At 38.6% G+C, this 16029-nt stretch overlaps 1 protein-coding gene across 3 annotated transcripts in view; it reads left to right on the forward strand.

The window, feature by feature from the left end:
* LOC134217669 (ras-related and estrogen-regulated growth inhibitor) overlaps positions 1-6992 on the forward strand; it is a 28875-nt gene extending 21883 nt beyond the window's left edge. For 2 of the 3 annotated variants that reach the window (XM_062696478.1, XM_062696481.1), the window contains exons 2-6: positions 1743-1879; positions 1934-2092; positions 6143-6488; positions 6552-6767; positions 6830-6992. In XM_062696478.1, the coding sequence (XP_062552462.1) occupies positions 1743-1879; positions 1934-2092; positions 6143-6488; positions 6552-6767; positions 6830-6900 (929 nt within the window). In that variant the 3' untranslated portion in view covers positions 6901-6992. Of the gene's footprint in view, positions 1-1742; positions 1880-1933; positions 2093-6142; positions 6489-6551 lie in introns of all 3 variants that reach the window. The other variant, XM_062696480.1, reaches the window with a different exon arrangement.
* Positions 6993-16029: the final 9037 nt, after the last annotated feature.

Raw genomic sequence — 16029 nt, forward strand, 5'->3', positions numbered from 1 at the left:
GAATAATGACAAAGAGTGCAAGCTGAGAGATTGCTTATCACTTATCAGACATCGTAACGTGGTGGTACTACGATGGTATAACACCTACGCGCGACGCGCTACACCTTCGCGTCCTCGACGGTTCCTGTTTTTGCACCCTCTGAAGCGTAGAAAGATAAATAAAAGAAACTTTTAATGATCACACGTCGTAATGTTGTTCCAAGTTGTATGAAGGGCACAAGTATTTATTTTCCCATGTAAATATTTACGGATATCATCATCTTGAAAAATATCATCAGAAAAACTTTTTCTCATGCCAGGCAAATGTGATTCTACATAAAACAAGCTTTAATTTGTGCTGAATATAACGAAAATATTGAAAATAGTTTTCTATTCCATACATTTGATTTCCGTTGCTATTTAAATTTTTTTTTCTCGCATTATCAAAACGATGTAATCAAAAACAGATATCAATAAAAAATCGAGAGCGTCAATGGAGGTGGATTAGCCACACGTTGCGAAAGAGCGGAGACGAAATCTGCAAGCACTGGACTTGAATCCGCAGACATCGCTGTAGAGGCAGACCCTGGGGTTCGTGGTAACGTATCCTTAAGAAAGAAATAAAGGAAGAAGTCAACAGGAATTTGACCGGTCCTTTCGTCTTGTGGATAAAAAAAAAGTTCGGAGAATATCTGTTTGCTTATGAAGAGTTAATTTTGATTCAGCTTTAAAATATTCGATTTTTTAATCACAATGTACGTACTGCGCACTTTTATATTGAACAAACATGGCAAATAGCCGACATTTACAACTTCAATTATTTGCTTTAATCATCACAAAAGCTGTCCGAGGCGACGACAACGTGTCGCTGAGGAAGATGGAAAACATAAAAACGTTTATCGGCTTTCCATCAAAAATAACACCAAACGACAACTTTTACATTTTCCTTCCGTACTGCTAGCGTATGGGGAAATAGGACGAAAATGCGTTAGGTGGGGTAAAACAAATTGTATTTATGTAGCAACATCACATACCGTATGATAGTCCAAAAGGTAGATCCCACTAAAGCTTTCATCTGAAGTGGTCAAAAACATTGCAAAACGATCAGTCAAGTGAAGTACGAGAGAGGGCCTCCTTAGCCGTGCGGTAAGACGCGCGGCTACAGAGCAAGACCATGCTGAGGGTGGCTGGGTTCAATTCCCGGTGCCGGTCTAGGCAATTTTCGGATTGGAAATTGCCTCTACTTCCCTGGGCATAAAAGTATCATCGTGCTAGCCTCATGATATACGCAAAAAATGGTAACTTGGCTTAGAAACCTCGCAGTTAATAGCTGTGGAAGTGCTTAATGAAGACTAAGCTGCGAGGCGGCTCTGTCCCAGTGTGGGGATGTAATGCCAATAAGAAGAAGAAGAAGAAAAAGAAGAAGACGAGAGACTGAAGATGGCCTTACTGTTGGGGTCGATATACGTATCAGTAAAATTATAATCAGGTGGTGCGGTGGAATGAAATTAATTAGTACTAACTCGTCTTATGACAAATGAAAACAATTAACTAAAAGCTCTACATAATTTTCTTATTAACGATCAGTGGTCCGATATCGACTTCTCTCATTTGAAAAAATAAGATTTTTTAAAGGCGCATATTGCCCCCTTTTCCCAATGCTACATTTACCTTTTCTGACAAATCGTTCTCGTGGGCCTTAGAGAGATCGTGATTAAAGATGTTTACCGTTCAAATAACAGAGTTTTTCTTTCCTTTTGCAGCAATGGTTGTACGGTTCATAACGAAGCGTTTCATCGGCGAGTACGACCCAAACCTTGAGAAAGTGTACACGTTTCACACTCTGGTGGATAACGAGGTGGTGCAGTTTGAAATCCTGGATGCCGCAGGTCAACCGAATGTGAGTATGAATTAGACGGTCGGGAAAGGATAATGATTCATGTGTGATTTTTAGGAAGCCGATTGCATGACCCTAGAAGCAAACATCCGATGGGCGGAGGCGTTCATACTTATGTATTCGGTCGCGGACAAGTGCAGCTTCGATGAGTGCAATCGGTTGAAGTTTCTAATCAATTACAATAAGCGAAGACGTCGATTAGGATCGTACAGTAAGGTATGTATTGATCGTACCCATCCAACCACCTTCGTACCCAGAACTTGAGACAGAATTGAAAAAGTGTGACGCAATAGATTTTTTTTACCACCTAGCTATACTGGAAACTGCAACGATTCTCTTATTGATTTACCACAATCTTCATACGTTATTTCTGAAGAACCCTCAAAAGTTACTAATTTCATATTTCCAAAATAATTTCAGAATAATTTCTTGCAATAGTTCCAGATCTTATCCAAATAAGTCTGCAAAACTTTTTTTTTATGAAATGAAGTTTTCTTTCCCATCAACAGTCTTCCCAGTAGTAGAAAACCAAATTCCTGCTAAAGCTAACATTTTTAAAGAATACCACAGTATGCATCTGACAGAATAAACTTTTCTCTACCAGGTAATGGAATTAGTTATGGAAAAATAAGTTTTTTTTAATAAGAGATTGATAAAACAATTACCTACTCAATAATGTTCACCCAAATCACGAAGTTTCTTTTCTTCACAAATTGCTTCAGAGCGATTCCAAGCAACTGCATTAAAATTTAACAAAATTTTTAATTCATGATTTTCTATTGACTTGAAACTTTGCACAGTTTTTCAATTTCATCTAAATCGACATTTTTCGATATAAAATCTTTCTATTGAGTCATGACTAACTTTTCAAAAGGGTGTATGTGAAAATGGTTCAAAAATATTCAAAGAGCTGCACAGCAAAAACGGAATGTTCGATTGTTATGATTTTTTCAGCAAAGTTAGACAACTAAATGGTGATTCTTAAAAAAATGTACACCGTAAAAAAAAATTTGTTTTGCTTTAGAAAATATCATTTTTGTCACAAAAACTCAAATATCTCAAAACCCTATCTTTTTACCAACGTAAACAAAAAAAATTTCCGTGTATTTTTTTTTTCAAGAGTCGCAGTTTGATGCTGATTTTATTGTTAAGGGCCTTGCGTGAGTTAAACAAGTTGTTTTTATGATATTCCATATTTATGTATTCATTGATATTGTGTATATTATATGTATAAATATTATATGTATAAATAAATAAAAATGAATTAACAGATCACAAAAATAATCTTAGATTTGACATTTAATATCAGCACCAGAATATTTGTTTGCAGGGAATGATCGATGAGTCTCTCTATTCGATCTATCATATTATCCTAATTATTAAATTAAATGTGGCAGTTACACAATGTTGTTATAGAAACTCTAAGAGTTTTGGGTTTGAATTTCGGTATGGTTTATGATATCATGAAAACAGTTTATTAATACTTATTTTTTATTTATTTTTATTCAAATTTTTTACAATATCGAACACTTGAATTATTTTCAGCACAGTTTGAGTATAGTTTTGCTTTAATTTTATTTTCCGTCAATGGAATGAAACAGTGAAATTTTTGAATTCCTTGGATCGTTTTTGCATTATTATATTGCTCGCTGAGCTCTGAAGCCTTTATTTCGTACTCTTCAGTAGTAGTAAAACAAAATGATAATTTGGTTAAATCTTTTACTTTTCTACAATTCGCCCAATCAAAAAGTTCTTTCGCAGTTTTAATTGGATGCTCACGTTCTAATTTGAAGAGGTTTCTTCGTACAGCTTAGTTTATTTCACGGTATTTTTTTCTCCGGGTAACAAACGTAGTCCATCTTACTCCATTTAATCGGAGTCACTTTTATCCCAGCTATGCCCTCGTTAAAGCGTCCGATGTTGACCTTTTGGATACACTCATCTTCCGATTGATTTATTGAAACAGATTTCGCTGATGGTACGGTGGCAAGGCTCTCAGCACTTGATACATCTGGCAATTCCTCAGTTGCTGTCGTTTTCGAACTTCCTGCGCTCTGCTCAACCGATGATATACAGATTGCTCTTTTGTCAACGTTTAGACGGCAGGACGTGCAAATGCGTAAATTTGTATTCAATGTGGACATTGGAGCATAACCAGTCGCTTTCAGTTTATCTATGGTGCTTTCGGTGAGATTTCGTAACTCTTTTGAACACTTTTTTCCATCAAACGGCCTACAACAGTTGAGAAAGCGGCTACTCATGTTGTTCGTTATATTCAAATAAACAAAATCACTTTTAATTTTTACTGACTAGTTTGGTGTCATTTGCTTGACTGAACAAAAAAATTACCATAAGATCTTTAACAACCTGAGTGGTAGTAATTTTTTTGCTTTTTCGTGAGCATTGTCATGGTATGTACCTATCATGCATTTGTTGTTGTTGAAGATACCCGTTCCCTCCCGATCATAAAGTCTATTCTCTAAGAGGTATATTTTTTGCAGGTAAACTATAGACGTATACGTGTATATAAATCTTTGATTTTGCAGCTTTTGTCTTAAAAATAACATTTCTGATATGTTTCTTATTATCAACAGGTTTCAAAACTATTAAAAGAAATTTTTCGCCAGTCACGTACAATGAAAATTATGACATTATCAATACTTTTGATCACAACACTGGATCGTGTCTAAGTTTCTTATAGATGCTATGAATAATTAAATCAAAATATCATGAAAACAACTTGTTTAAATCACGCAAAGCCCTTAACAATAAAATCTGCATCAAACTGCAATTCATAACTTTTTCATAACTTTTTTGTTTATTAGTTTACCATCACCAAATTTTTATGGTAGATAGCTAATATAATGGACCGTTTTCCCTAAAAAAATTATGTTGGTAAAAAGATAGGGTTTTGAGATATTTGAGTTTTTGTGACAAAAATGATATTTTTAAAGATAAAATTTTTTTTTTACTGTGCACATTTTCTTAAGAACTATCATTTAGTTGTCTAACTTTGCTGAAAAAATCATAACAATCGAACATTCCGTTTTTGCTGTGTAGCTTTTTAAATATTTTTGAACCATTTTCACATACACCCTTTTGAAAAGTTAGCCGTGACTCAATATGAAGATTTGATATCGAAAAATGACGATTTAGATGAAATGGAAAAACTGTGCAAAGTTTCAGATATTTTCGAAATGGTCGTTCAGGATCGACTGGCATGCCTCCGTGGAATGCCTCTTCAGGGAAGATCCTTAAAGATTTGTTTAAAAAATAGGTTTCCTCGCTGGACTTACGAGAGTTCTCTCAATAGTTTTATTTTCGAAGTTCCACGCCAAGTTCATCTGAGACATCTAACTTCTCACTCCCCATTTCTCACTCTCGCTGTGAAAAAATGAGTAGTGCGAAGGGGGTAGTCTCACTACTCATTTCGCGTTTCTCACTTAATACAGTGACAAGAGAAAAATTAAGAGTGAGAAGTCTCTCTTCTCATTCCTAATTTCTCACTTTTCAAATGAACTATTCGGCTAAATTACCTATTTGGCCAAAGGTCCTATTCGGCCAAATGTCCTATTCGGCCAAATGACCCTTTCGGCCAAACGACCCTTTCGGTCAAATGACCCTTCCTGCCAAATGACCCTTCTGGCTAAATTACCCTTTCGGCCTAATGACCCGTTCGGCCAAATTACCCATTCGGCCAAATAACCCTTTCGGCTAAATGATCCTTTCGGACAAATGACCCTTTCGGACAAATGACCTCTTCGGCCAAATGATCCTTTCGGCCAAATGACCCATTCGGCCAAACGATCCTTTCGGCCAAACGATCCTTTCGGCCAAATGACCCTTTCTTCGGCCAAATGACCCTTTCGGCCAAATGACCCTTTTTGACAAACGACCCATTCGGCCAAATGACCCTTTCGACCAAACGACCTTTTCAGCCAAAATACCCTTTTGACCTTTTGGCCAAATGACTTTCGGCCTAATGATCTGTTCGTGGCATTCGGCCAAATGAACTATTCGGCTAAATGGTTTGTTCGGCCTATTGGCATTCGACCGAATGGGTTTGGGCCAAATTACCTTTCCTCCAAAATTAAATAAATTGCAATGCTAGATCAATGCTATTGATCTACGATGCGAACACGCTTCTTTTAAATACAATTTTGTCATCTCCCACTTCCGATGCCTATGAGAAAACTGTTTTCTTCGTTTTTCAAGGAGTTAACTTAAAAGATTGATCTTTACATTATCCCCTTACTTCAATTTCAGGACACTCTTCTGGATGTGCCGGTAATTTTGGTCGGAAACAAGATCGACCAGATCGGCGACCGCATGGTGTCCACCGAGGAGGGCCAACGCCGAGCAAAGGAGATTTCCTGCGCCTGCTTCCACGAAATTTCCGTCCGCGAAAGCATAGACCAGGTGACGGGAGTCTTTCGGGATGCGTGCCGCTTCTGGCGGGTCCTGAATCGCTATCCCAAGCTTAAACGCTCGACCAGCGACGTACACGATCTGCATTCGGAGGTCGAGCTGATTCTTAGCCCGGACAGTGTTCACCCGTTTTGTAACTGTGATCTTAGCCACCACGAGAAGCGACGATCGATTATCATTTTGGGTGAGTGGGCGTGAGGAGGAATTATGTAGACCATAGTTTGCTAACAAGATTAACGTGTTTTAGGGCGTCCATGGACTGAAGAGGAACCAGACGAAACGGACGAGTCCGAGTCAAGTTGCTGCTCTTCGCAGAAGTCTGATGTTGAAGAACCATTCCGAGGTCGAGCGTCGACCGATGGGACATTGCTGTCCAGACCAAGACGTTGGCGATTTGCTCCGCCGGGATCTCTCATGCCCCATGTCAGTCGCGTCGAACGACGCATGAGCATTTCCATGAGGGGTAGTAATGCCAGCTATTGATTAAGTATTTCATAACTTCCATGACAATATTGAGCTTTACAGACAGAAACTTCCATGCGGTGGTTACTAACTGGAAGGTGAATGCTTCATACAGCTATTTATTTTTGTGGTGAAAATGTTCAATGAAAGGCCTACATCACCGGAGAAAAAAACGGAACCTCAAATATACATTCATTTAAGCAAAACGAGGTAGTCCATAGGTTACGACGCAATTTATGGATGTTCGTCAAGAAGTTTCTTTTTGTGAAAGAAAGCCAGATGTTACTACATTTTTCGTGTTAATTATGATGTTTTATTTTTAAAGTAATTATCTAACACATTTATGGTATCTGAGTCTCCTATTTGTTTGGCAAAATCGAGTGCCGATTTTCCGTCAGCGGTAACGGAATCAGTAACCGATTCTCCCTTTTTGTCAGCCGCATCCAGTAAGATTTGTAGCGATTCTACCGACTGTTGCTGGATGGCAACAGCAACTGCGGTCATTCCTCCCTGATTTCGATGGCCCAGCATGGATCCACGATCGAGTAGCAACTGGGTCAATCCTGAATTATTCATTTCAACTGCTTTCTCCAGCAATGAATTATTATTTTCGCTATTTACAGGCTTATTGATAAGTGGCGGACAGTGGTTCAGCAGCAGTTGGATCATTTGAACACTTCGATCCAGAATGGCGTCGTGGCAAATTCCTGCCTCTCCTTCATGATTGGCAACCCTCGGGTCAGCTCCATTTTGAAGCATATAGTCGACAATTTGTGAATTGTGAGACCGCACTGCGTAGCACAGTGGAGTGTATCCATCGATGTCGGCAAAGTTGAATATGTGGGTTCCGTTAGGACAGTGCGTTCTGTTAGTTTTGATGCAATATTCGTAGACGAGTTGTAGATGTTCAAGAGAGTGACGGTCCAAAAGCATCACATGAAATGCTGTTCTTTTTGTTTTTCCTATTCTCCAAGGATCAGCTCCAAGATCAAGGATTTTTTGAAGGAAAAATGTTGGCGCAGAAGGGGGGACAATATGTACCGCTGAGAAGTTTTCGATATTGAACAGGGCCTCTAAGTCGAAGCCTTGGTTAGTTTCCTCCATTGCGATGTAGGAAGAATTTGTTAACAGAACTCGAAAGACTTTCTGCAATTGTGCTCCTTGTAGAATGGATATGGTTCCAGCTGATATTAAATGACTGTCGCTGTACTCTCCTAAAATGCTGCGTAGATGTGAAACTATAGCTTCTACAAGTTGATTAAAATCAAGGATAGGAAATCCTTCACAGTAAATTTGGACATCTGATACAGGTTTATTGAAGAATATGGCAAGTTCAACAGCAACTTCAAGATCACATGGTTGATGAAAAAAGGTCGTCTTGGATGTATTTTCTAAAACCTGCATTCCATTCGATAAACATAGAATTTCATCCAGAATACTTGCGATGGTTTCCATTCTTTTTGATGAGCTCACGGGTTCATTGTAACTATGTTCACGTACCGAAATTGCTCCCAAACTATTAATGTTCGAAAATTCCGATAGTTTTCGTATGATCCAATCCGCAGCTTCCAGATTGCATTCTACGGCAGTGAGAATAATAGATGACTCCGATTTAAGGAATTCTAAAACTCTAACCTCATGCAGCATCATCAACCAGTTATCAAGTAACGAATGTTTGATAGACACTTCTACTGGTTTAAAGATTTCATCCAAAAGGTACCGAACAACCTCGGGATTGGAGTTTTTCAGTGCGCAATCCAAAAGTCCAACACACTGCCACATATGCTGGACTCTGTTGAGAACAAATTTGAACAACTTCACAGAACCATCTTTAGCGATGCAACGAATAATATCATGATGGAGCTCCGTAGGAAACGATGATCGAATTATTCGACGCACAAGTTTGAAATTTCTTTCAATTACTAATATGCACATCAATAACCCTTCGTCTTGCCATGGATCGTTTCCAGTTTTGAGTAGATGATCGAAAATATTCCACTGGTGATGATGCATGGCTGTGATGAGTTTAATACGCTCTGATTGCATACCGCTCGAAAGCAGAATTTTGACCAATTCCAGTCTACCAGCCGCACAAATTATTCGCACAATGTCGTCTAACTCGGGGCCATTCAGTGATCTTGGATAATACCGTAGAGCTATACGTAGAGCTTCCGCGTTATTATTTCTGACAATAAAGAACAGATCCTGAAGTGTGGTTCCTTTTGTTTGATAGAAGGAATCAAGCTGGCTATTTGTCATTTCAATCGAGGGGTTGCTCAATATCGCTCCGTCCATCGCATATCCGACCCCAACATTGATAATCTTCTCGGCATAGTCTCCGTAATGCTGTAGCAAAGTTTGAATGATGGTAAAGTTGCTGTTCTCTGCCAAGTATTTCAACGCTGCGCCTAAGCAAGGGGTCAGAAGCTCAGGCTGGAGACGTTTGAACTGTTCAATTGCTTCTTCAATGTCTATGAAGTCAAATTGTTGCAAATTCATAAAAAGGTTTGTGTTGATTTCCGCACGAAAAATGATTCCACTGTAGCCAGGATCATTAAAACTTAGTTCAATTGCTGTAGGATTGATATTCGCTATATCTGATGTATCGTGTGCCAACACTTCCGCCATAGAACATAATGAATGCTTCATAAACTTTCCTGGAGCGCAATAGAATCTACCCCAAGGGTCGGCATTTATTTGTAATAATTGACTGATGCTGTTTTCATCTTGATTCCGGTAAGCCTCCAGTAGATTTTGCTGAGTATGCATCAACTCAAATCCCTGCTCGTCAATTCGCATAAATCCTTGTAGATGGAAATCATTGGCTTTAGAAAAAATGTTCAACTCATCCGACTCGAAAGCTAAGACGTATCCATTGATGAACGTTCTGCTGGCATCGGAAATAGTTAAAAGGTCATAGGATAAAGTGTCATGCGCCAGATAGTTTCTGTACGTTTTACCCCACATCATCGGCAGCGATCGTTTCAGGGTGCTAAAATTGTCTCCAAAATATTTGGTCTTCATCAATATTTCCATGGTTTGCATCTGCCAGTACTCCAAGGCAAGTCGATGTTTCAACGGAATTTTTTGAAAGTTCAAACAAAAATTTCCAAAATTTTTGCAGTTATTCTCGACGAAGAGTTGTTGCATGTGCTGAACAATTCTTCTGAACTCATTTCCAATTAGAATTACATCGTTTTGACGGATTGCATCCATAATTGATTTAAATTTACGATTCCGAGCTTTGAATTCTTTGCTACTCTTTGTCCCTGTAAAGGGCGTCTTCAATGTCTTTGTGATCGCTTGGGCTTTATGATCGAGACCGAAGATGTTATGGTAATATCCATTGACCAGACATCCGTGTAACTTCGAATACATATCGCTTGGATTTATGTCTGAATCTGTGATTGGGAATAGAGCAAAAATCTTGTCCGTCTCCTTTCTATATTGCCACTGGTCCGAATAGGTATGATTCAGTTCTATGCTTTGATGAATGTATCGCTGCATACTGATTGCAGTTCTTGAGAAGTAATCGGATCCCATTGTTTCACCAGTTCGCCACTCGGATATAATTCGTCTGAAAGAATCTCTGCTTCTAAATGAGTGTAGAACAGTATCCACCAGAACATGGATAGGTTGGACGTTCGATTTAGCAAATGTGGCTATTTCTATCAATTGAAGATGTTCTTCCACTTCTCGATGAACTACGTTGAGTTCTTCAATCAGGCCTTTCTTTTGAACATAGCTTTCTTTTGATTCTGCGACAAATAGATCGTTCTGCTCGTCGGCCACCTCCAACCGGTACATACAATATTCAAGATAGCGAAAAATATTTCGAAAGAGAGGTTTCTGATTAATGTACAATTTATTATTACCAGCATACCGCACCAGAGAGCGCATGTCTTCGATCGACGTTGTACGTCTCATCAATCCGAGCAAATTTTGAATGCAATCGTGAAAAATGTACACACTAAAAATCAAACTGGAGATGGCAATCAACATCACGTATTGCTTCAAGTGTCGATAGTAGAAGGTTTGTTCAAATTCTCGTGTGTACAAGCAAGCCAAAGGGTACCCATGGCTTGATAAATCGCGATACTTGGAGTTCAGCCACAGTGAATCCTGAAATAATACTGGAAGAAGCTTTTTCAACTTTGTCGGGAAATTTGGAGAATCGGGGGTATTTTTAATCGCTTCTCCAAATACTTGTATGAACCTCTTCATAGCAGCTATTGTAATGTGTGCTCTAGAACGACAATAATCCTGTTCACCAAATTCATCTAATTTCGCTGGAACATTTTGTACGAGTTTCATAACGGATCTGATCTGCTTCAACTTACGATAAGCTTTCAACAGTTTCTTCACCACGTGTCTTCTTAAAACACAATCTCCATTCTTCTTTATATTCTTCAGACTTCCAGTGACCGCTGTAAGGAACTGCACTAAATTGCGTTGATTGATTATTGTTCTGTACAAGAAATCTCCCGGGCAATTGTTCAAACTTTTCACAAAAACTGCCATACAGAATATCATCTCTCGCATTGGAAGCTCTTTCAACGCTCTGTGCTCTTTAATGAAAAACATTTCATTGTGAATCATTCTCACTCGAAATTCTGCCTCATTATCAACGTCCAAAAAATCATACCACCTTTTGCGGTTGCGTAGCTCTTCGGTCCATTTTTCTATCAACCCGATAGATTCCATCCAACTCCGCTCGGGACTATCCATTTGCTTCGTATCCAAATTGCCGCAAAAGTTACGCAAACCATACGAAGCTAACAGCCGCAACAGATACAAGTGCATGTCGTATGCGATGCAGACCTGCTTGATTTGCAGCTCGTGCAACGCATTTGAGCAGAGCACCACCATATCCCGCTCAGAGCAGAGCTTCTGCTTTCGAAGTAAGTCGAGCACGGCGATGTGACCATGCCGAATGATTCCATAGATGGTACGCACTGATCCCAATCGATTCCATTCACTTTGAATCAAATCCGAAGCTAATTCCAACTCGTTGGCATCCAGTGCATTCGCGATATCGTTCAGTATCATGGTAGATATGAACAAAGTGAACTAAACTTCCGATATCAACAACAGTGAGAATCCAACTGAGCGAGATATATGACCAGCATTGCTCGCAAATGCAGTGCTAAAGGGTTTTGAGTCATCCGGGGGTTCCCAAAATAATTGCTGCTAGGGTGAATGTACCGATCGTAGTCATAATAAAAAATAGCTTTTAAAAGAAGTATTTTGGTGTTGTAAAAATGACTAGCGAAAGGATTCTCGTATTGCTCTTCTGAACAAATGGGATAATCTTATTCAAATTTAGAATTTTGTATCTCCTTATCCACTTAATGCAGCGATATTTTTAATTTTGGTTTGGTTTTGGCGTATCTTATTGTTGTCGTATGGGATTGTCGAGTCAAGTACAAGACACTGAAGACGGCCTTACTGTTGAGGTCGAAATACGTATCTGTCAAGATACAATTAAGTGGTGGAATTCAATGGGATTGTATGAACTCGTCTTATGACAAGTGATGATTTTATGTTTACATTCAAACCTCCGTTAGTAGATACTGAGGGACCATCGACTCTTGGAAGTATCGAGAGAATAGAAAACCTATAGCGTTATCTGGTCCTGCATTGCATTGGTAGGCAACATTCATTGGCGTAACTTAAATAGGTATTTTTCCCAGGTTTTGACCTTTATGGGAATCATTGGCACTAATTTTGAATTTTATTTGCCTTCTGTTAATCTTTCTTAATCCTTCTTTTTCTTTCTTCTCTCCTTGACCCTCCTTCCTCCATCTTTCTTTGCTTTTCATTCTTCCTTCTTCTTTCTTTCTTCTTTATTCTTCCTTGTTTCAGCTGCCTTCTTCCTTATTCCGTCTTCCTTTTTTTGTCTTTTTTTCCTTCTTCCATCTTGCTTTCCTTTTTCCTTGTTTTGTTATCTTTTTTTCTTCTTTCTTCCTTCACACTCATTTCTCACATCTTACTTCTCACTTCTCTTTTCTCACTTTTTACTTACCACTTCCCACTTCTCAGCACGCAGTTTTCATTTTTCACTTTTCCTTTTCCATTTTTCACTTTTCACTTCTCACTCTTCACTTCACACTTGACCTTCGGATTGATGACCCATCATCGTTTAACCGATTCAATACGGATTTTTTTTTCTTCGTATTGCAACATAAATTTTGGACATTCTGCTTCAAAACTGTATGTATACCAAGAAAAAGTAGAAATATGGGGTAAAATATATTTTTTAGATCTTCTGGGGCTTCCAAACCTTCCTTGAGTTCAGATCTTGATGATCTACATGAACAACAAAGCGTTTTACGGGTCCTGAATCCTAATTTGAAGTTGGCAATGCTACTTGAGACATAATAAAACTATTTTTATCAAATCGCAGTGTTACCAGAACATGAACGGTACTCCAAACTATTCTTGAGTGCAGATCTTGGAGGTCTACAAGATCAACAGAGTAATGCATAGGTTCCCGAGCTTGTGTGTTAGTTGGAGCAGCCCCATGGAACATCATTACAGCAGTATATACAAAATACAACATTCCCAGAATATCTACGGTACTCCAAATAATTCTTGAGTTCAGATCTTGAAGGCCTACAAGACCAACAGAGTGATTGATAGGTTCCTGAGCTTGTGTGTTAGTTGTAGAAACCCTATGGGACATGATTACGTCAATATATAAAAAAAATCTAGATTCCCAGGATAGCTACGGTTCTCCAAACCATTCTTGAGTTCACATGTTGAAGTTCTACAACACCAACAGAGTGATTCATAGAGTCCTGAGCTTGTATGTTAGTTGGAGCAACCCCATGGGACATCATTACACCAGTATATGCAAATCACAACATTCCCAGAGCTCTTACGGTAATGCAAATCATTCTTGAGTTCAGATATTGGAGGTCTGCAAGACCAACAGAGTGATTCATTGATTTCCGAGCTTGTTTGTTAGTTGGAGAAACCTCATGGAACATCATTACACCAGAATATACAAAATACAATATTCCCAGAATATCTACGGTACTCCAAATCATTCTTGAATTCAGATCTTGGGGATCTACAAGACCCACAAAGTGATTCAAAGGCAACTCCGCTTATGTGTTAATTGTAAAAACCCCATTCTCGTGTCCGGCGGGGATGACTGATCAAATCAGCCATCTCCAGCTGCTGCTCGATACGCATCAGCTCGGAAGCACAACTACTTCCCGCGAAATACAACACTAAACTGAAGGTTAACTTCGTTTACCTGTCACTCTCGCATCTGGTACTCATAGCTAATGTATATGCTCTTATTCAATCTACATACCTTGTGATACCCGTCTCAATCCCTACACCCATGAGACATCATTACACCAGTATATACAAATAATACATTCACAGAATATCTACGGTGACATAAATGAGTTCAGATATTGGAGGTCTAAAAGACCAACAGAGTGATTCATAGATTCTGAAGCTTGTTTGTTAGTTGGAGAACCATCATGGAACATCATTACACCGTTATATAAATATTCCCACAGTATTCCCAGAACAATTACGGAGCTCCAGAATTCTATAACAGAGTGATGCATAGGTTCCCAAACTTGCTTGTTAGTTGGAATTGCTCCAATGGACATCATTACGTACACAATACGTACGAAAAAAAACCTGTTATTATGATCGCAATCATCGCATCCACATTTTTGTTGTTTCTTTTATCGTCAATAGAGTTATAGAATAAAGCTTGGTCTACGGGTACCACGGCGTCTCTTGATACCCGGCTGTAATGAGGAACCCTAGAGCTATTCTAACTCATAAAACTAGTCGAAGATCTTCATGTTGTTCGATTGGAATGTTAAGACCTGTACTCAAGGATAGTTTGGAGTGCCGTAGATGTCAAACGAATTCTATGGTGTTATTAATTTGTTACGAAGTGTTTTTTAATTTTTTTTTTAATTTATCGTGTTACGAAGTATCATGGAGCTATTCCACCTCATAAAACTAGTGGGGACATCGAAGATCTTTGTGTTGTTCGATTTTAGTATTAAGATCTGATCTCAAGGAAAGTTTGGAGTGTCGTTGATGTCGAACGAATTCTAAAGTGTGTCTGTAATGACGTAATAAGGAACCCTGGAGCTATTCCAACTCATAAAACTAGTGGGGACATCGAAGGTCTTCATGTTGAACGATTTGAATATTAGGATCCGTACTTAAGGATAGTTAGGTGTGTCGTAGATGTCGAATGAATTCTGTGGTATAACTGTAATTGTGTAATGAGGAACCCTGGAGCTATTCCAACTCATAAAACTAGTGGGGACATCGAAGATCTTCATGTTGTTCGATTTAAGTATTAAGATCTGGTCTCAAGGAGAGTTTGGAGTGTCGTAGATTTCGAACGAATTCGGTGATGTGTCTGTAATGGTGTTAAGAGGTATCATGGAGCTATTCCAACTCATAAAACTCGTGGGGACATTGAAGATCATCAAGTTGATCGATTTGAATATTAGGACCTGTACTTAAGGATAGTTTTGAGTGCTGGAGATGTCCAACAAATTCTATGGTGTATTTGTAACGGTGTAATGAGGAACCGTGGAGCTGTTCCATCTCATGAAAATAGTGAGGACATCGTAGATCTTTTTGTTGACCGATTTGAATATTAATATCTGTGTTCAAGAACTGTTTGGAGTATCTTAGATATTGGAAAAGATCTTTTATACTGCTGGACAGGCGTGGGATATTATCATAAAGCATTTCAATTTCAAATATTTAACCAGAATGTGGTAAAAAATTATGTTGATTCCTTAGAACATCAAAATTAGAACTCAAGGATAGTTTGGATGATCTAGATCATCCTAGTGTCCGTAACCTGACCTGGATGGAACAGTTCATTTTGAACATTTTTGCTGAAGAAAGCAAGGCTCTATCTCTTAAAACTGATTTTTGACAGCTGATTTTCGTCTTGGGTTATATATGACCCATCCGTATTGAATCGGTTAATCAAGCAACCTGAAAACTGATATTAGCCGCTCCAAAATTACGAGGCGATAAGTTAGAATGAAACAAAAGATAGGAAAAATAATACGATGTCAGCTAGTCATTTTAATAAGATATGTTTTCTTAATTAGTTTCAATATATCTGCCGGAGGGCTATCATTTCAACCTGAAAACAAACTTTTTGTAGAAGGCTTAGAGACCCATAGTGTTATACAGGTTTGGTTTCAATCCTCAATACCAGTTTCAATTCCAGTCCAGCAGCGCGTAGGGAC

This window comes from Armigeres subalbatus, chromosome 2, assembly GCF_024139115.2.
Source record: "Armigeres subalbatus isolate Guangzhou_Male chromosome 2, GZ_Asu_2, whole genome shotgun sequence".
In the NCBI taxonomy this organism is placed as follows: Eukaryota; Metazoa; Arthropoda; class Insecta; order Diptera; family Culicidae; genus Armigeres; species Armigeres subalbatus.